This window comes from Daktulosphaira vitifoliae, unplaced genomic scaffold (assembly GCF_025091365.1).
Source record: "Daktulosphaira vitifoliae isolate Bord-2020 unplaced genomic scaffold, ASM2509136v1 Scaffold_5, whole genome shotgun sequence".
Classification (NCBI taxonomy): Eukaryota; Metazoa; Arthropoda; class Insecta; order Hemiptera; family Phylloxeridae; genus Daktulosphaira; species Daktulosphaira vitifoliae.
Window position 1 is genome coordinate 6,030,160 of NW_026099576.1, and position 21,678 is coordinate 6,051,837.

The following is a 21,678-nucleotide window of genomic DNA, read 5'->3' on the forward strand; positions in this document are numbered from 1 at the left end:
GTATCATGATTAAATACTTTAATATTTATCACGGAGACATAAATTTGACGGCCTTTAACAACATGTTTACAATAAAAGAGTTTATAATATCATGTTAGAAGGTCTCATTAAAAAAAATCATTATTAATCAAATTTATATAGGCCCACTTGTTTAAGAAGGCGTTCAGTTTAATGTGTATCGTTTATATTATGAAAGCGCAAGTTTGACATTGGAAAATAGAAGAGTATTAAATTGTGTGGCGTTGCCAGAGAAGGGTAAAGAGATTTAGCCCCATATTGGCAAATTATTACTTTAAACAGTATATGACTTAAAAATCCTGATCGCATTTTGTCTCAATTTGAGTCCAATACATCTAAATGTCACATATACAATTACTATCTAGCAAAAAAATCATTCATTTCTATTAGTAAGTTGATTAAGCGACTATTAAAAAGAGCGATCAGTTATGTTATGGTCTCTACTTATTTTGTAAGGCCTATATAAATGACACGAATACATTGATAAATTTTCAACACGGGAAATTGCAGATGATTTTTAAGACAACTATAATCAGGTTAACAAGAAAGAGCATTTTACAAAACACAGTATATTTGGACGATTTATAATATTGAAACTTTTATTTCAAATACGTATAATTTATATTTACTTTTTTATTTTTTTTTTTATTTAAGTTTAAAGTGAAAATATTTATCATTTTTCTAGTAATATATTAGTTATTCTAAAAGACAACTTACTACGAAATGTTCTTTTTAGAACAAAGTTCAAACAGAATTGAAATGTCTAAAGTGACAGATCTCTTTTTAAATTTTCCAACTAAAGTTACATTTGAATGATAGTTTACCCATGACTTTCAAAGAAAACGTCTAAATTCAAAAATATCTGTTAAGCTGTTAAGACACAGGAGCACAAGTTTTGCAACAGTATTGCCTTCCGGATAATTTTGCAAGTTTTGAATACTAAGTCATTTTCTATCATGTATTTTACTCAAGGTTCACACCGTGTCTTTTTTGAGATCAGTCAGGTCAGCGATTGTTTTGACCGATCAAATTTTTGTAATATAAACATATTTATAATATATTTATGTATTGTAACACTCATAAGAACTATAGTGTGAATTATTGCATATAAAAAAATTGTATTAATAATAATAATAATTTTTCAAGGATTCCTGTCAACGCGATAATTGCTTATTGTATGTTTAGGATTTAGATCGTGATCCAAAAGTTTTTTGAACATTACATAATGTATAAATTATACTAATAATACTTAATTACATTTAATGTAATTAAGTATCATTAGTGTAATTTATAAGAAAAGACGTTTATATATTTTTTCTGGCGAATATTTTTAGTTAATGTTTTTAAATGAGTTTTTATTAATTAAAGTTTTAAAAATAATAATTCCTTATAATCTATAAATTATATTTATATTCAATTACTATGCATTAGGCCAATAGTATCTCATTTGAAATAAATATTTTTAACATTAAAACAATTTTTGACTCCGTATTCTAAAGTCTAATAAATTTTGTATGAAATGTGATCAATAAATTTTATTTATTTAATAGAACTTCATAAATCATCTAAATTTGGGCAAATTGCCAAATATTAATGTGGTTAGATATTTGATAACTTTATTTTATATTATTAAGCAGTTTACATTAATTTTCTCTATTAAATTAATTTTCTTCGTCAATTTCCATGTATAAAGTAATGATTAATCAAAAACATAAAAATGACCTTTCAGGTATATAGTGCGGGTGGGTGCAGACATTACTGTTTTATGTATATTCATAATATACATTTCGCCTGCAATACATAGCCACTCAATGAGTTAAATTTATTTAATCTATACTCACTCTACGCAATAAAATACTTGTTATAAAACTCTTATCAAATCATCAAAATGTTTTATTAAAAAATTTCCAAAAACAAATATTTTGACATTTTAAAAAAAACGTTAAACATTCCATTTTTTATTTAGAGACAAATAATAAAAAAATATTGTTTTAATGGAGTCTAAGAATACAAAAATTGTTTAAAAAATATTAAAATTAAATGATATTTGGATTAAAATTTATAATAGTTATCAATTAGATCTGAACGCATTCTGTATATTAATATTTCGCCCAATTGTTATTGTCTACCTATCACACATTTATTAATTATTTTATTCTCAATAAAAACCTTCCAGAAATTAACTGTCATTGATTGCATTAAAATGTCAAAATTAACGATTGTAGCTATTATTTAATCAACGCATTTATAAAAATATGTTTAATGTACACAAGGGTGGTCGCGGGTAAACTTGGTATCTGTTGGAGTTTACACCTAAAGCTGAGGTCTTCATATTCCTCTTTCAAGATTCTGGTTGAATCGGTTGAGGTTCCAGCAATCCTGTGGCGATAGGGTAACCCTAGACACAATAAGCGCTACAGATACATGTTTTCCTCGAACACGACCAGTCCAAGGTTTTCATTGGTAAATTGGGGAATGTGGAAGCCTATGCTATTGGCTTTGCATGCCAGATTTCTGGTCTCGGATTCGATTGGTCTTGTTACCATTTTTATAATGAAAAAAACGCTCGATATTATTTGAGTTAACATTTTAACTGCAAATCATTTGTACATGCTTTCAAATAACACTATAATATATTTTCACAATTGACAAAAAAAAATCAAAATTATATTATAAATGCTCGGAGTTGTTCTAATTATTAAAGATAGTTTCCATTCATAAATTTATCTGCCAAAGTGATAACAGCAGTTGTTGTTCATAAGATGACCATTAAAAGTTAGATCTGTTATTTCTAACATCTTCACACCTTGTTATCCTTCTTTGGTTGTATGACCTTTTTAAACTTTAAAGGATAACAATGTAGGATAATAATGCAGATCATCCCACAAATATCACAATTCAAATTTTGTATTGTTCTTCCTCCACAAATATTAGCAAGTCGTGACGTTATTAGTTTTTGAGGATTATTTAAAAAAAAACGTTTTATTTGAATATCATTAATATGTAACAAAATCTATTTTTATTGTTTTTAGATAATTATCTAGGTAATTAAGTTGTCATACTTATGGGTAGGTTACATAAGCTATTATTATCTTCATTTATGTAACACACAATAGTCAGACCATCGTTTTATTTATTAATCTTTATCGATAGAATCGATTCAATAGTATAATTGTCACACTTACTTTCTTTGTCTAATACGATTATTTAATAAGCTCGTTGGTTAAATCAACACCAACAAGTTAAGTTTATTTTAACAAAATAAATACAAGTATAAATAAACCAATTTTAACAAAAACCAACAGAAAATGTACACGTTGATTGACATCCGAGTATGGACTTTAGCATGGTGTGTAGTAGTGTATCGGCGGCGTCTTTGATTACTTGTGGCTCCTAAGCTTGACTTTCACTGAACCGCACTATGAAAATATGTTAATAATATTATCATTTTTATTATGCATACGATTATTTCATAACACGTCATTATAATGTAAATATGGGTGATCTTGTTTTAATAATACAGTAATAATAGGTACTAACGCTTCAATCACTTCGGTTACTGCCCCTACGCTATTGTAACAATTATATAACGTGTTAAATACGTCTATTTACCACGTCCCTTCTCCTCATTTACCCTTACCATAACACGTCCTTATGAAACTCGCTACGACCAGTGCTAAACAGCGTTTCATATACATCCGCTATGAGACACAACTTGCCAAGTTACTTACTGATACATTAATTGAACATGATTTACATGCATGTAATACTTTTGAAAATTATTAAACAACAACACTTACTGAACATTTTACATTTCATAGGTGGTTAGTATTTTACTCCAAGTAATAGGAACCGTCTACTTTAATTTTAACATTATAATGATGAATTAAGGTAACTGTGGAATGGTTACTTGGGTAATAAAATTAATTGAAACATATTAGCTAAATTTTACTCAAGTTAATATTAACTATTAATATCAAATATTAGTTTCATTGATATTATATCATTTTATTTTTGGCTATACCAAATATTTACAACTCTTACGAATTTGTTTAGTCAATGTAATTTTTTTGCAATACATTCATAACACTTGGCTATCCATAAGCTCATTATTGATCCAAAAATTATATTTTTAATGCAATTGTTCAGTGAAGTGTAAAACAGGTCTGTATATATTTCGGCGCAAACAATAATTGTACTAATCGTAAAAACATTTTGTGATTTCTAAATGAATTTTTACGTTAAAATTATTGTTATTATAAATTAAATATATCAAATTTAAAAATAAATATTTATTATTTTTCGTTTATCTCTTCGATATAATTATAATGATGAAAATTAACTTCTGAATACAAAAAATGAAATTAACCCCAATCAATCTAAAACAGAATAGTGGCATGGATAAAAAATTTTTCCTAATTTATATAATCTGTTGTAAAATAAGGGTATTTTATGTAACTTCTAATTTGTTAATAAATAACAGAACTAAAATACTATATTGAGATAATTAATTTCGAGGCAATAACGCTATCTCTTGGCTTTATAAACTAAGAATGATATTGAACCGGTTTTAACGCTTGTTAGCGCCACATTTACGATTTTTTTACTTATAAAATTATGAATAAAATTAATAAATACATTTTCTTAAATACTTTTAGTTTTCCGGGAGGTATTATAGTTCTAAAATTGTCACAGTTGAAATTTTTAAGGGGTTGTATTCCTCACTAATTATGCCTATAAATACAATTTGAAATATTCTAAAATGTTCTGTTATAGTTTCAACTTAGTGTACTTATTTTTTTGAAATAATGAACAAGTCGTATTTTTCAAATTTAGGATAACATATTATGCTATATAATTAATACCAACTTATATTAATAGTATATACAAAGAAATGTACTGAATTTTTCAAAAGCAAATTTCCACTTACTTAACAATTTATTATTATATGGTTTCAGGAAATAGCTATTAAAGTGATACAAATATAATATGATCATTGTAGTGTTCACGATTAACGGTAAGTATTTTGCATGCAAATACAATTCATAAATAATGTAGTTTTAGACTGGAATTCTTATTGTTATTCATTGGGTGAATGTAACTAAACGTGTTAAATAATTAAAGCTTTCAAGTTACAACTGTGTACAATCTTCAAGTTTATTTTCATAGTAATTTAACATAATGCCTGACCTATGCAAAAGTATTGTTAAAAATGTATTCCCTGAAGTATTTTAAAAAAGTCACTGCAAAAAAATCTTTAAAATTTACTTTGACACACATATTTATATAAAAAAAAAAAAGAATAAATAATATTCTAATTTACATAATTGAATAAACTATATCGAATATTTGTAATGAAAACCGGATCGAACTAAAAATCTGGGCTCCGGCATAATACAATTATTGTAATTTCATTAAAATAATAATATTATTTTCTAAAAAAACAATAAACACTAATGTATTTTAAACAAATACATTTAAAAAATGTATGGACCAATTAAAATGTGAATTGTTTTAATATTAGTTTTTACTGATTCAAGAAAAGTTTTCTTGAAAAATTATAACTCCTATATAAGAAAAATACCTCTACCATGCGACTTAAAACTTTAAAGTGAGAAGCAAAGTGCCAAATATTTTATTACATAATGTCCAAAGCAGATGTTCCAGTCCATTAAGTTGCCTATGGAATTAAAACTCTTTGTTTGTTATTAACACGCGCGGGAAAAAGTTTTAAAATCATTGTAAAATTATCCCAATTCAAAATTGTAATCTTTGTTTTGTTGTGTTATACACACGCACTATTATTCTTTCATACACTTGATAAACATAAGGGAGTTTCCTAAACAATTTTTGTTCTCATGTTAATAAATGTCGTTAGAGCTAATTAATTATATTTTTTTGAACTTAATTCACAATTGTCATCGAACGTTGTTACTTTACTACATTCTTAATGAGGCATAATTTAGACATGCATATTACGCATGAGTAGTAAAATTGCCTATATTATTTGCCGCTCGTAGAAAATTGTTGATAATTAATTTTATCGAATATTAGATTATGAAAAGAATATGATTAACTTCCATTATGATATATAATTATAAAGTGGATGTTCTCTGGAAAATAAAGATATTATCAACTTAGATATTGTGAGGTTTAATTCCTCTAAATGAAGGTAACGTTTTTCAACATGATTAACGTACATATATTTAAGTTTTAAATAACTCATATTATTCACATAATAATGTAGTTTTCTTCAAAACTGAATTGTAATTTGAAACTGTTTTTTGTTAACATTTATAATTTTATTTTTAATAGTTTGGTACTTATTCAATGTCCTAATTAAATAAAGCCAAAAATACAGACAAAAAATAAGTTTATTTTTAAATATAAACGAAAAAACTATTTTATTATATTGAAATAAGTCAAGCAGTACAATGAAATTATCATCGTCATTTTTATTACTGGATAAATATCTAATTAGTCATATCAAATCGGAATTCATCGACCTCAATGACATTATATTATCACAACGTTATAAACATAATATAAATTTTTACTCAATAAACAATAATCTTATCAGTAATTATTATTTTTATTTAAAACAAAAATCTATAAGATAATACTACTTTTAGATTCGAATCAAGAATACTAGTGGTTCTGTTTACTGGAAAAGTGAGTATTAATAAAATGAATATTGTTTTTTTTTCTAGTGACAAGAGGCGCCTTTATTGCACATAATCATAAGTACAATTAAAATAAAACTTTTTTTGGAGAGACATTAAGTATATTTTCCCCTACTTTAAAAAATATTTTTATATTCAGTATAATTTCTTCAATACACCTCACGGAAACATCTTCAAAATTTAGAGCTAATTATTATTTTACTTTTTAACAATAATGGATCTCTGTTAAGCTGTTTTAAATGAAAAATTAATTTCCTACTATCATTCCATATACTCTAACCTTATATTAATTTTTGACTTTCAAATGGCAACTACCATTTTTTTTATATCATCAGATTTATTCAATTAAAAACATTTTTTTTTCAATTGAATAATTCTGATACCTCTATAGCCCTCCTCTTTCTCGCGTCTTTACACACAAGTTATTTATCATATAAATACAAGACATAACTGCATGTATTTCTAAATAAATTACAAAATAACTGTTAATTTTTTTTTATTGATATATTATAATTATTTAATAAAATATTAATTAATGACCGTTAAATGAGTCTATGAATTTGTTAGTCACTTATTATACATTTATATTTGTTAGTGTAACTCAATTCTAAACTTGTGTCGCTTGAATATTTATATTATCTGTATTTCATCAGCATAAAATGATTACTTATGTATCGAGATCATTAATGGTTTCCGGCGGATTATACAACTCGGTCACCTAAGTCAACAGTGAGTTTATAATCCACAAACATTCATTTTTAACAAGAATGCGTAGGAAAGAAATTCTAATTATGTAAATCAATTATCAAGTATTTTATTGAGTATGTGGCATATTAGACATAGTAGTTTCTGAAAAGCTCATGTGCTAAGCCATGTTAACCGTAGTTGGTGTGTCCTTGATAGAGAAAGCAAAATGAAATCGTTACACTTAAATTTTTCTTATTAAATTGAAACTCATAATGAAACCGAAATTGAGTCAAACTTTGTGATGTAAATTATATCAACAATGGCAGAAATTTAACCATACTTTTTTAATTGTTATATATTTTTAAAAATATTACCCTCCGATATAATGAGGTTACGTCAATTCAACAGTCAATGTAAAAATCCTATCAAATCGTAAGGTGAAGCCGACTTCGAATAGTTGGGACAAAATTAAAGGAGATGTTGATAATTATATTCGTATGGTAAAATTTTAAATAATTCTTTAATACTAAATAATTAAAATTAGGACCAAAAATTATTATTCGAGTGTTAGTACGTTTATATCACCAAGAAATTGACTGAATTTAAAAATAAAACTTAAATGGCAAATTTTATAAAAATTAATTTTATGTTCTCTTATATCTACTTAAATACAATAAATACAATATTTTTAAATTTTCACTATAACGCAATTTATTTTAATATAATATGTGTATTATGAATATAACTATTTTCAATTCTGCTATAAGTCTATTCTAATATATTGTATTTTTAATTCAACATAAATTTATTGGTATGAAAAAAAATTAATATTTATTTTTAATTTTTTTTTACTTATTTACTTATTTGTTTACGTGTATTTGTTATATCGTATAAAAAGACACATTAACTTTTTTTATTGATACAATGTGAAATTATAAAAGTAATGATTAAATTTCAACTTAAAACTACTAGTCATTGAAGGCGTTCAAACATTTACACTCTATTCTAAAGCTTTAATAACACTAAAGAATTAGTTCACACAGAAGAACTAAAACAAATGTAACAAGCGACGTGCATTTGATATTGATAGTAAGTAGGTAGTAATAGTTATTATGTGGAAAGTTTTCAGAAACTTTGTTGAATTTTACTTTAGTTAGAGCATTTCCAAGAAGAACTATAAAAATATATTTACAAGTACAATGAGATGCCAACACTATTTCATTATTTCGTTTTTAGAATTTGAAATGAATACTTTATATATTTTTCAAACATTATTAAGCGTTATAATCCATTTTAAAATATTATAATATAGTAATTTTCATTACTAAACTCTGATTAAATGATGTGTAAATAAATGTAACAAAAATTAGACATGATTTTTGTAATTTTCCTCGTGTTTTCGTATTAAATAAAACTAATTGAAAAACTGATAAAATACATTTTTAAGTATATCAGTATCTAATGAATAAATATTAAATTTGATTGTTGAGTTCCAAGTACTAGGCGTGATATTTGATAATACGCAAATTATGACGTTTTGTTTCTTTATATGTTGAATCAATTTCTTAACGATGATATTTGCTTATTAATAATAATATACTGAGTACACGATTTACATTTTTATTTCTTTCGCAAAAATTATTTAACAAATTCAACTCTTTTATAAAGAGTTACACAATAAATTTGATAAAAATTAAATTAATAAGTAGTCTTTACAGTATGAAACTTACAAGTTTGCAATTGTAGAATAATTATATTAATTTAACACTGGCAATGAAGTATATTTTTATTACTGAATTGTCAATTTATCTCATACAAAGATACTTTCTACTCATTGTAGTTTGTTATCTTAAGACCATATTCGGTGTAAGTTATTGAACAAAGCTCACTCATATATATGCGCACTAACCATATAAGTTACATACATAAGATTATAAAGAATAAGAGAACGCATAGTCATTTTTATGTTGATGACATGTATTTATGACATTTATGTACAAAAGTGATACAATCGATGACAATTAAAATAATAATATATAATATAAAATTATGATATAATTTCTAGTGTAGCTAAGACTCGAACAGTCTTTAATGCGATTGATCGCTATGGCTATGTTGTTGATTTTTGACTGAGATACAACGTGTGGTCATTTTAAATGAATTAATAAGCTGGCTTGTATGGAGCTGGGGCTGGTTTGTAAGCTGGGGCAGCGTAAGATGGTGCAGAGTAAGCTGGGGATGGGTATCCACCTTCTTTCTTGACTTCAGCGTTGAAACCATAGTCATCAGCAGTGTATTCTACGGTACGTTTGCTGCCATCAGGTTCGACAAGGCTGTAAGATCCCTTGACATTACCGTTGGCATCGGCGTATTCGTTTTGGCTCTTGATGTCACCGGTGTAGGTGTCGTGGACGGCATAGTCGAAGTTGTAGGGTGACGGGTATGCTGGTTCAGCGGCGTATGGTTTTGGTGCAGAGTACGATGGTTTGTAGGCTGGTGCTGGGTAAGCATGTGGTGCTGGGTAAGATGGGGCTGGGTAAGCAGCTGGTGCTGGGTAAGCAGAATGGGCTGGGTAGGCAGCTGGTGCTGGGTAAGCAGAGTGAGCTGGATATGCTGGAGCTGATGGATAAGCTGGCGCTGGGTAAGACGGGTAGGATGGCTCTTTGTATATGGCCAAAGTTGTGGCAACTGCGCAAGCGAAGATGATCAACTGAAAAAATGATAATGTTAAAAAATTCGTCAAAAAAGAAAAGTAAAAACTTATAAACTAAATAGAGAAATAGAAATCGAATAAATTATGAAACGATAACGGTATATGTGAATCTGATCAGCGGCCTTCGATCGGGTTCAAATTGGTCACGACTACGTCCATCCGAGTAAAAGTAAATCTTGAAACCGGTCTACAGCACCCAACAACGGTGGTTTTGTACTTTAGTTGCATGGCTATTACGCGAGTTAAGTAACTAAGCAGATAAATCAGTAACACTATATTTTATTTTGAAATATTTAAACTAGATTAAACGTTCACAATTACTTCGCACTAAATAATGTCTGTATTAATTAAACAGGGTCTTCAATTTAAGTAATTCGATAAAACTATTTGAAAACTATTCTCTTACAAAGTAATTACTCTACTCACACAAAAGACATTTATAATAAAATAATAAATACAAGCCAAAATTTACGACCACTCTCTTTTATTTTATTATTTATGAAAAAATTTCAACATGAACTATTTAAGATTATTATATTAGCTGTTATTGAAAAAATAATAAAACTTACTTTAGCAGACATGTTGAATGTTTTATTCTCGTGTTGTCCTACGAATCGGAAGACTGATTGTTGTTGACTGTGATTAAGGTAATGGTCTACTGAGGTATATATACCGTTTGACGGTGAATAGTTGCAAGACGTGCCCTGGTCTGGAGGGAACGGGACGTGGTGGGCAAACACACGCTTGTATCGGGCAAACAGATGAGGGCGTGCACCCAAGGGGGTCATCGGGTCGGTAGGTTTCCCCACGGGGACAAGGGGAATCATGTTACTCTCTATCTCTCTCTCTCTCTTTTATTTTCAAGAGTCAAGCGATTGTTCCCCCAGACTATTTACACGTTAAAGATGTATACTGAATTAACAGTTATGTACTCACTATCGTCCGAATATGATGCGATAACGGGGTGAAGGTCTTAGATGATAAGTTAAATTAAGGGCCCACGCCAAAATTTCATGTTTTTTTGACGCATAAGACCATTGAAGGTTGGAAATGAAATTTAAAAGTTTGTAAGAATATTCTGGTCTCCTCAGTTTTTTAATTGAGTTGTCTTTTAAAAGAAAAAACTTTTGTAAAGTTATAATTACATTAGTAATTTTTTCAATTACATAAAATCGATATTATATATTAAATTCAAATGTTACTCTATTAAAACCAGTAATATAATAGTCATAGACTTTCGATAATAGTTTCGTGAACACCCATTATATTAATAATATACTCTATTCTTATCTTTACAATGAGGTTGGTCTTACAAAATAAGTTAAATTTGATCACTCAGTTCGTAATTATCATATTTATTAAGTAAAATATAAGAACCCAATCAAAAATTTTAAATATAATAAGATAAGAATAAAAGCAAATCATGGGAAATAATTTTTTTTTCAATATTTGATAAGTAATACATATAATAAAAAAAAGTTACATTTCTTTTAAAAAACAATTTAGGAACTTTTTTGGTTTCAATCATCAAAATCAGTATAAGATAGTTATAAGATAAAAATTGTTTAATGTTTCTGTTCAGGTCAATTATCCTACTAAGAAATCTTAGTAAAATTTTCTAAAAGAACTGGTCTAAATTTTTGAGTCTATTATTATAAACTATATAAAAATGTGGCATTTTCCGAAAATTGTTATCAACTTACATGTTTTTTATAATAGCAAAAGTAAATTTAAAAGGGAAAAATTAAAAAATGATAAATAAAACATTTGAATTGGACATTCAGAACAATAATTACAAAAATTGCACACTGAATAAGGTGCAATTTGTAAAATTCTTGTTGAAATTTTTGGTACCAATGCAACATTCCATTAATATTTTAATAAAAGCTAGTTTATTTACTTTTTATAATATAGAATTAATTATAATTATAGCCCTTAAATTTCAATGTTACCTTTGAAATATCAAATGCATCAAATGATGAATTAAATATAATATTATTATATTCATTAAGTTTACATTTACAAAAATTTTTTAAATAAATAAAGTAATTATAAGTACCATGATGAACGTGTAACAACTTATTGTAATTGCTAAAATTAGATAACTGCAATAATTATTAATCCTACGTGTGTTTTGAGTAATGAATTAAAACAGAATAAACTTGTGACTAAAATTGTTTTAAAGGTTAATAAGTAGAAAATTTGTCTTAGAATAAATTAAAAGACGTTGTATAATATTTCCGATTTAAGTATACATAAATCGTTTCATAATTTTACCATACATAAAAATTGCATAATAAATGTTTAATAAAATGATTACTGATAAAAATAAGTTGTTATACTGTCTAAGCTCAACTAATTTTTATTAATAAATTTTGAAACAAATAATTGTCTAGCCTTAGTTTCAAAATCATGAAATGATATATCCATATTTTTTTATTTTTCATTAAAAATAAAGTTTATTTGTCATTACATAATAGCGATTAATGAAAGTAAGAACAGTCAGCATACAGCATAAAAGAACCTACCCTGGTTATAATTTTAATAGATCATTATTGTATTACATATTCTAGTAGAATGAATAATATTATTGTACAGTTACATTTAATATGGCACGCCCAGATACTAAAGTTTCTCTATATTAGAACATATTTTGAACACATGTTATATTATTCATATTTATTAATATATTAAGTACAGAAATTTATAAACACAATATTTATTGAAATTATTTTAAGTACAAAATAATTGTGTTTATATTGGAGTAATAAATTTATTTTTAATAAAACACTTAAATTTACTAATGATTGTTTTTTCTATATAACATATTTGTAACAGTTCAATTGGAATGTTTAGTTGTAAAAAATTGATATTTAAAATAGTGTTAAATTTTATTAGTCAGTCAATAATGTCCAAATTAAAACACTCTAACCATTTTTGATAGTTTCTACTGAGAAATTCGGTTTTAGAACTATTAATATTATTCTTGACTATTGAATAACATTGTGTTTAAATTTAAATTTTGAAGCTAGTATGATATAGTAGTACTAAAATAGTACTCGTGTTTAAGTATGTCCAAACATTTTTCTTTGGGGTATTTGAATTGAAAATGTAAATAATAATTCGTGATGTTCTTTGACGTTTCAAAATATTCATTGGTTAATTGATTACACAAAAAAATCGAAGATTACCTTGATAGATATCTAAGTAATATTTTGAAAACTAAATATCATCAATATTTTTTGGATTAAATAAATACGTAGAATACCTAAACAGTTTAAACAGTTTGTTAATAAAAATAAATTAACATTTTAATCTCTTTAAAGTAAAAGTTATATACCTTTAAAATAAACGTACTTAGCATAGCATGATTTTGCTTGAAGTGCCAAAAACTTCACTAAGACGCTCATAAAATTATTTAAAAATGATCACAGTCCTACTTCATATTTTTTCATGAGTTAAATTGAAGAGGTCAGGGAAAATATTAAATGATGCAATTCTATGTGTAGTTGTGAATACATGTTATACTAAATAATTTACGAATAGGCTTCAGTGAATTTGTGAATCCAAAATAATCGGAACGCCGATGATGCGTCCCGATAAGGAAATCCAATCTCACTCGGTAAAGGTCAAAACGTAAAATAATCGGTAGGCTAAAAATTGGCCTTCTTCGATGGCTCGGAGCACTCGCCTAGATTATAAAACACATAGTGTTTTAATTAAGTCCACGCGATTATTATAAACGCCTAAGAAACGATCGGTACAATATGTCTTATCGAACTTCTGCAGCATATATGCATATGCTATAATGGCTAGTCGAGTGTGTAAGAGGGGTCAAGAGATCATTTCAGTTGTGTAACAGCGTGAACAAGGACAAATATAATGAATCAGGTACCTATCATAAGATGCGAACATTTTAAGACTTTTCATTGCAGATCGTACATCAATTATTATTCGAAGACAAGCAAAATAGTAAAAGTGCATGTATATCTATTTGGGAAATAGAAGTGTAGCACCAGTTTGTATTATTTAGATGCGGAGTACCGGCGATCATATAGCAGTGAAATTGTATTACCTCACTGATACACAATAATCATTCACCGGCGAAATCATAGTCATTAATCATTAGTAGTAATAGTAGAGACTATTAGGTCAATCTCAACTGCTTAGGACAAGATTATTTTGGCAACTATTGAAATGAAATCCAGCCATTAGCTTTATTTGAATCTCATAGAAGATTTTCGAAACATAAATTATCAATAACTAATATGGATTTTAACCAAACGCAATGCCCAAAGCTGCAGAATCTAATAGCAGTCTTGTATTTTGTTTTTGATATTGCTTTATTTATGACCGTGTTAAAGAATGAAAAATCGATTATTTTATTCTTATTTGGCATAAACCATAAATTAGTTAGATATTATATTACTTTGATTATTATTATACAATTTAAAAGATCACCTTACAAGTTAGACAAGATAAAAAAAGCACGTTGTAAAAAAAATAATCATGAAATGATATGTATTTTTTCGATTCACTATCAGTATGATATTTAAATTCAACAATAGATTTTGTGTTCATTTGTTTCTGTGGCTACTGTGCAAATAGTCATGCATCATTTTTTGACAGCAACAAAATTTAGGACTTTTTTTTAATAGTGTGCGACTTAATAACGTAATTACCATTATTTCCCGAATGTATTACCAACAAGTGGCTTCTTTTCATGATTGTCATGTATATTCAATGATATTCAAAAAATATACGTACTGTGAGTTTTTTTTTAAATGATATACTCCAATTTTTTGTTAAAAAAAGATTTTTTATTATAAAATTGTACAAAATAAAACTTCATTTATTTTTATAAAATTATAATAAATATCAAATTTAATGTAAGAGAAATATTTTTAAGGGTAATTTTTAAAATTTACCCCTAAAATCTAACCTTATAAAAACTTTTTTCTTAAAATTAATTTAATATTTATTATAATTTATAAAAATAAATCAACTATTAGTTTGTTAATTTTCATGAAAAAATCATTATTTAACAAAAAAAATGGAGGATATCATCGTTCTCAAAAATTAAAAAATAAATATATTTCATATTTTACAGTTAATAATTAACAAATAGATAAAATAAATACATTATAATGAAAAAAAAAAATAAAGTACTAATCAATATTCTATAAAAAAGCTGTTTTCGCTAAAAAAATATTGTTTTTTTTTTTTGCATAAGAGTTATTGTATAAGAGTCGCCTATTTAAACGCCTTACATTACACCTTTAAATATAAAATACATTTATTTAATATTGTATGTTGTATAACTTTAAAAAATTATTCAAATAATAAGAAAAACAAATTTAAATTTTTATTCTTCTCCAGAATTGTAGCAATATAACTATTTTAAATGGGCCATTGACATATCTTCTATACCTACCACTACTTTTCATACATATCCATAAAAATTTGAAATTTATTTTTACATTTTTAGTAAAATTAATAAAAATTATATATTTTTAAATTTTAATAGTTTTAATACATAAAAATTATTTAAAAAAAATAAGTAATGAAAAATATGAACTGAATGAAAAGTTATTAAAGTAATCAGAACACGTGGAATTGCCCTATATGTATTCTCTTATTATGATGGATAATTTAGCAAATGCATTTTAAAATATTTTTATATTAAATTCATTAACTATATTTTTTAAATATAAGTAGTATATTTTACCCTACATCTAATTTTCTAATTTTAAAATCAATATACTCAAAACAGCTCAATAAATGGAAAACGAGATTTTAAGGTTAAATTAANAAAGTCAATATACTCAAAACAGCTCAATAAATGGAAAACGAGATTTTAAGGTTAAATTAAATAAGATAAATCATAATAATTTTATTAAATTAATTTGAAATAATTGAAAGAATATATATGAACAATTTTCATATTCTAAATGTCTTTTGAATGAATTTCATGTCTGAAATTCTTAATTTAATAAATCCTAATTTTAACGATAATTCATTTTATATTGAAAGCAATATTTTAAACATTTTTTGTTTTATCAATCTGCAAAATACATTCACAGTCTTGGTAATTAANTATCAATCTGCAAAATACATTCATAGTCTTGGTAATTAAATTAGTGCAAATTTTGAGAATACAGTAAATCTGTAAAATTACTACAAGTGTTATAGGTACATATATTATAAAAAATAGAAGCAAAATGTGTCAAATAAAAATTTTATTTACATAAAATACAATAATTTAATAAGTTTGATCTACAATTTAATTTACTTAATATTGTTTATATGGAGCTGGAGTGGAGTATCCGTAAGCTGGGCCTGATGGATAAGCTTCAGTTGGATAAGCTGGAGCAGCTGGATAAGCTGGAGCGGAGTAAGCTGGTTTGTATGCTGGTTTGTAAGCAGGGGCAGGGTAAGATGGAGCGGAGTAGGCTGGCTTGTATGCTGGCTTGTAAGATGGAGCTGGGTAGGCAGCTGGTGCTGGATAGGTAGCTGGAGTTGGGTAGGCAGATGGTGCTGGGTAGGCAGATGGTGCTGANGATGGATAAGCTTCAGTTGGATAAGCTGGAGCAGCTGGATAAGCTGGAGCGGAGTAAGCTGGTTTGTATGCTGGTTTGTAAGCTGGGGCAGAGTAAGATGGAGCGGAGTAGGCTGGCTTGTATGCTGGCTTGTAAGATGGAGCTGGGTAGGAAGCTGGTGCTGGGTAGGCAGCTGGTGCTGGATAGGCAGCTGGGGTTGGGTAGGCAGATGGTGCTGGGTAGGCAGCTGGGGTTGGGTAAGCGGCTGGGGCTGGGTACGATGCTGGTTTGTAGGCAGCTGGTTTGTTGTAAGCTGGGGCGGAATTGTAAGCTGGAGCGGAATTGTATGATGGGGTTCCTTCCTTTTTCACTTCAGCGTTGAAACCGTTGTAGTCGTCGGCGGTGTATTCAACGATTCTCTTGGTGCCATCAGGTTCGACCAAACTGTAGGATCCCTTGACGTATCCGTTTCCGTCACTGTATTCTTGTTGGCTTTTGACATCATAGGTGTATTGGTCGTTGACGGAGTATTCGAAGTTGTATGGGGCTGGAGCGTAAGATTCTTCTTGGGCGTAGGATTTTGGTGCAGAATATGCTGGTTTGTAAGCTGGGGCGGAGTAAGATGGAGATGAGTAGGCAGCTGGTGTTGGGTAGGCAGACGGTGCAGGGTAGGCTGGTGCCAACGGGCCGGCAAGTGCGGACCCCAACACACAAGCGATGATGGCAACGAACTGAAATAAAACATATTATTAATGCTTAATCATACTTCTATAATATATTATAATGTAGACTTGAACGCAAGGTTATGAAATTAAAGAATAAAACACAATTATAATCAAGGTGATTAACTATACTTAACAAATATCTTTGAAGTATATTATACAGAGTGTTCAGTAAGTAAGGAAACAGGTCAATGGTTATAAACAATTAGAACAATAGAAACCCTTTACCTTACTTACTGAACACCCAAATAGTATAATTTATTCGCTTAAAAGTCAATAATTTTCTATGTTGAATAATTTTCAATAAAAATTTCCTTTTTCTCTCTTTTCTTTAAAATTGTACTATTGTTAGTTTTTTTAATAAAAGCATATCCGTATGTTTTTTCTAATTTAAAAATTAGAAAATTTTATAACTAAGAATATGATGTGTTAGTCAGTAACAACTTTTGAATCAGTATTTTAAAAGATATCAGCACTTTTATACTATAGCAGTAAAAGCAGTACGGTTCACAAATGCTTAGAGATAAAAATAAACAGACCCGTACTCACGTCCTAATATTATAGTAAAGTTTTAATAACTTCTAAAATACCATTTCAAAAGTTATTAACGATTGACCATTTCTTTATTTTTAATATAGTTAAACGTAAATTTTTCCATTTGGAAAATTCAAATTGATATTATTTTAGAAGGTAGAGTGAAAGGATAGTATTAATTTTATTATTTTCTGCACATTATAGAACATGAAATACTATGACCTTCTGAAAAGTAAATCTTTAATAATTTTAAGATATTATGTTAGGCTTGATTAATCTATCTCCCTGAATATCACGTATAAAATTAAAAAACTATAAGAATAACTTCATTGAAATAAAATAAAAATTTTAAATCGAAATTTTTCAAATAATTTTTAAGGTATCACTTTAATATAATCACTTTAATCACTCAATAAATGAAATAAGTTATTTTTATTCACGTACTGTAATAAAATGTTCAAATTAAACTTTTAATAATTATTAACACTTTAAACTGATATAGATGTATTCATAATTTAAAATAATTAAGCTCATACTTATTTAACTTAAAATGTGTATATTATACATTACTTACTTTGAAAGCCATTTTGAATAAATAAATAAATAAGTATTGGTTGTTAATTGTATTAAAATCAAACGATAACTGATAATGTTGATTGACAACGATCTGCTTTATATATGATTTGAAATGTCGCATTTGCTCCCTCTTAAGGGGAAGGTCGTCTATCGTATGACCGTGGCGAGGGCGTACCTACCTCATAGTTACACGCTCTCTCGTACATAGATTGCATGATCCTATCGCGTTTGGGGGTCCCTCGAGCAAAATTTTGCCGAAATGACACCACTGCTACATTAATATTAGCTGGCTATCAGGCGTTACAAATATTACATCTACGCTAAGTATGATTATACATATAATATCTGTGCACTTTTTCTTATTTGCACAATGGACTTGATCCACAAACTGGTCTTTGGGTGTTTGAAATACCGCCGACGTCCTTTTGATATCAGTCTTATAATTTATTGTACATTTGTTTTTTATTGCCGTTAAAATATGAAATTAAACCACACCAAAACTAGTTGCGGTAAATGATATTATTCCCGAGGTTATAGATAAGAAGACACATATGATATTTTATATTTTTTATAATCTTATATTTTTTAAGGATGTGTGATGGCATAAAAATCATTGAGAGATAGCAGTTTAGAATGAACGTCGATGGAGTCAAAGTCAGTGATTGAATTTAATAAAATTCTGCTTTTCCTCCTAAACAGTTTGATCATATTTACAATTTCAGTTATTAATGTACATAAAATATCAACTTCTAATTTTATAGATTTTCTTAAATATGTACAAAAAATAATATCTAGTCTAAAGTATAATTATTTCCTAAATTACGTGTTGTATAAAAATCTTTCAAAAAATTAAATTTTCACACATTTTTAAATGGTTGGAATTTGGTGACTGAATTATTATTTATAGACCGAAAAATAGGTTTAATAACAATGTTCTATATTTAAGAATAAACGTAATAAAAAAAATATTGATGAATAATATAATATTAAGTATTATTAATAGGTCGCTGATTGAAATTTTTGTTATGAGCCATTGAAAGCAAAAGTGATGTAAGTTATTTTTTTATATTTTAGTATACTATTTAGGCAATAGTAATTATTGCCTAGTGGCGATTTTTTAATAATACAAAATTGACTCACACCACTTAAAAATTTTTATTTTTCATTATATATTTACAGATAGATGGATAACTTTTAATCTCATAAAGATTTATAAAAAAATTATTTTGCATAAAATAAAATTTATTATTGATAAATGCCATAGTATCTGTCGTGAAATCTTTTCATGCTAAAATAAAATGAAAAACTTATTTATTTTACACTTTTCTATAGTTAATTAAATTGTTATGAATAGATATAATATTATAAACAAAAAAAAATTATTTTTTGTTTTTAGACTAAATCATCAAAAAGTTACCTAAACAATATTTATTATGAAAAATTGTTGTGATGGCTCTGTTACATAAAATAATACTAACAATTCATGTTTTTCTTTAGTATAATTTTATATATCAAAGTATGTATTATATATTACTACATTAATATTTCGAATTATATAGATTGTTTTAATGTTAAAACTCAGTTTATAGTATTGTAAATCAAATCATATAATATTTTTAATTTATTCTGGAGTTATTAATGAATTAAATTCACTTAAGTCTTTCTAGATATGAATTATAAATACATTCTGGTCACCTTTAAATGGCTAGTGCGACTTATAATTAACCTTGAATTACAATAAGATATTATAACTTGTATTAGCAAAAATGACCATAAAATAAATTTCCACAGTATAAGTTACTTGCAATCAATTCTAAATAGATCTTAGATTAAAATATTATAAAATGAAATCACTTAATTCAGTCACTAATTGAAAATTTCTCGTTTCACAGTATAAAGTTAATAAACTTAAGACATTTTATATAATATCTCAAATTTTATTTGAGATATTATATTTGCATTTCATATCTTCATACATTTTTATGTGTAAAAACAACAAATGAAGTAACTAATAAAATTAGTTGACAGTTTAAATTAATAAATTAGATATATTAGAAAAATAAAAATTGATTAACCAGTATACCTATAAATTAAAGTTAATAGATACTTATTAAATTATGGCATTGAACTAAATATTGTTTCATTGCAACACAAATTTAGAAAAATTAATTTGCTAATTAGTTGTTTTTATAAAAATTTAATAACATGACAAAATTAATTAATCTTATCGAATTTTTTGGATAAAAGTATAGTACACTATAATTTTTATAAATTATTAAGTGACAATACCGTAAAATATGAAATAATAATTATTTAGAAGTCAAAATAAATAAATCTTGGCTATTACTCATATGGAATATAAAAAATAAAATTTTAAAATGTAACTTCCGTTTTAAATATTTGATATAACAATTCAATGACATAACATTTTGATAATAGCTGTAAGTCTTAATAATTAGTATGTGAATGAGAAATGTTGCAATTAGTACTGTAGAATAATAGAAAGTATATTATACTCAATAAAATTGAAAAAGAAAATTTTATTAACATATGTACCTATTAATTAATAATAATTTCTATTATAAATAATAAAAATGTAACATAAGAATATTTTTCATGTTAAACAATAACAAATTATACATAGCTAAATAATTATAGTTTATTACATTATATTGCACTATTTTCTAGCCCTGATTTACTAATACGCGTGCCCAGTATGATTTAAAATTATGCCCCCATAAAAAAATTAATAATTAATAAATGACAAAAATTTAATAGCCATTACTATCATAACTATATTGAAGTATATAACAATGTATCTGTTAAATATACATCTGTATAATGTTATACAGAGTGATTTATACATCGATGACATTATATGTTTACTATATAACTTTGTTTAGTATTATTTATTTATTAGTGTATAATTTTAAATTATGTTTTGGTCTATTCCTTTCTTTATAAGGATACTAATTTTATTACTTTTGATTTACAACACACATATTAACTAATTCATGTAATAGAAAATGAACCAACTAAACAAATAACTAGTCGATAACAAATTTTGAACTAGTAATTCAGAAGATATTAACATTTTTAAATGTATACTGGGGAGTTGCAATTTATGTTATCTTTATCATTACACATCACTCTGCCACGCTCGATCTCCCATCCACGTATAAAAATGTACATAACTTCTAAAAAAC

At 26.6% G+C, this 21,678-nt stretch overlaps 2 protein-coding genes across 3 annotated transcripts in view; one reads left to right on the plus strand and one right to left on the minus strand.

Annotated features, from left to right (window-relative positions):
- The window catches only part of LOC126907402 (Kv channel-interacting protein 2-like), a 383,598-nt gene that overhangs the window by 202,874 nt on the left and 159,046 nt on the right, over nt 1–21,678 (plus strand). For both annotated transcript variants that reach the window (XM_050688662.1, XM_050688661.1), the window contains one exon: nt 4,977–5,035. The gene's annotated coding sequence lies outside the window, so the exon portion shown is untranslated. The remainder of the gene's footprint in view (nt 1–4,976; nt 5,036–21,678) is intronic.
- Nucleotides 9,345–18,593, minus strand: LOC126907422 (adhesive plaque matrix protein-like). Its single transcript, XM_050688694.1, has 3 exons — nt 18,471–18,593; nt 16,454–17,371; nt 9,345–10,047 (listed from the first exon to the last, which is right to left on the minus strand). The coding sequence occupies exons 1-3, from the start codon at nt 18,591–18,593 to the stop codon at nt 9,550–9,552; spliced, it is 1,539 nt and encodes a 512-aa protein (XP_050544651.1). The 3' UTR covers nt 9,345–9,549.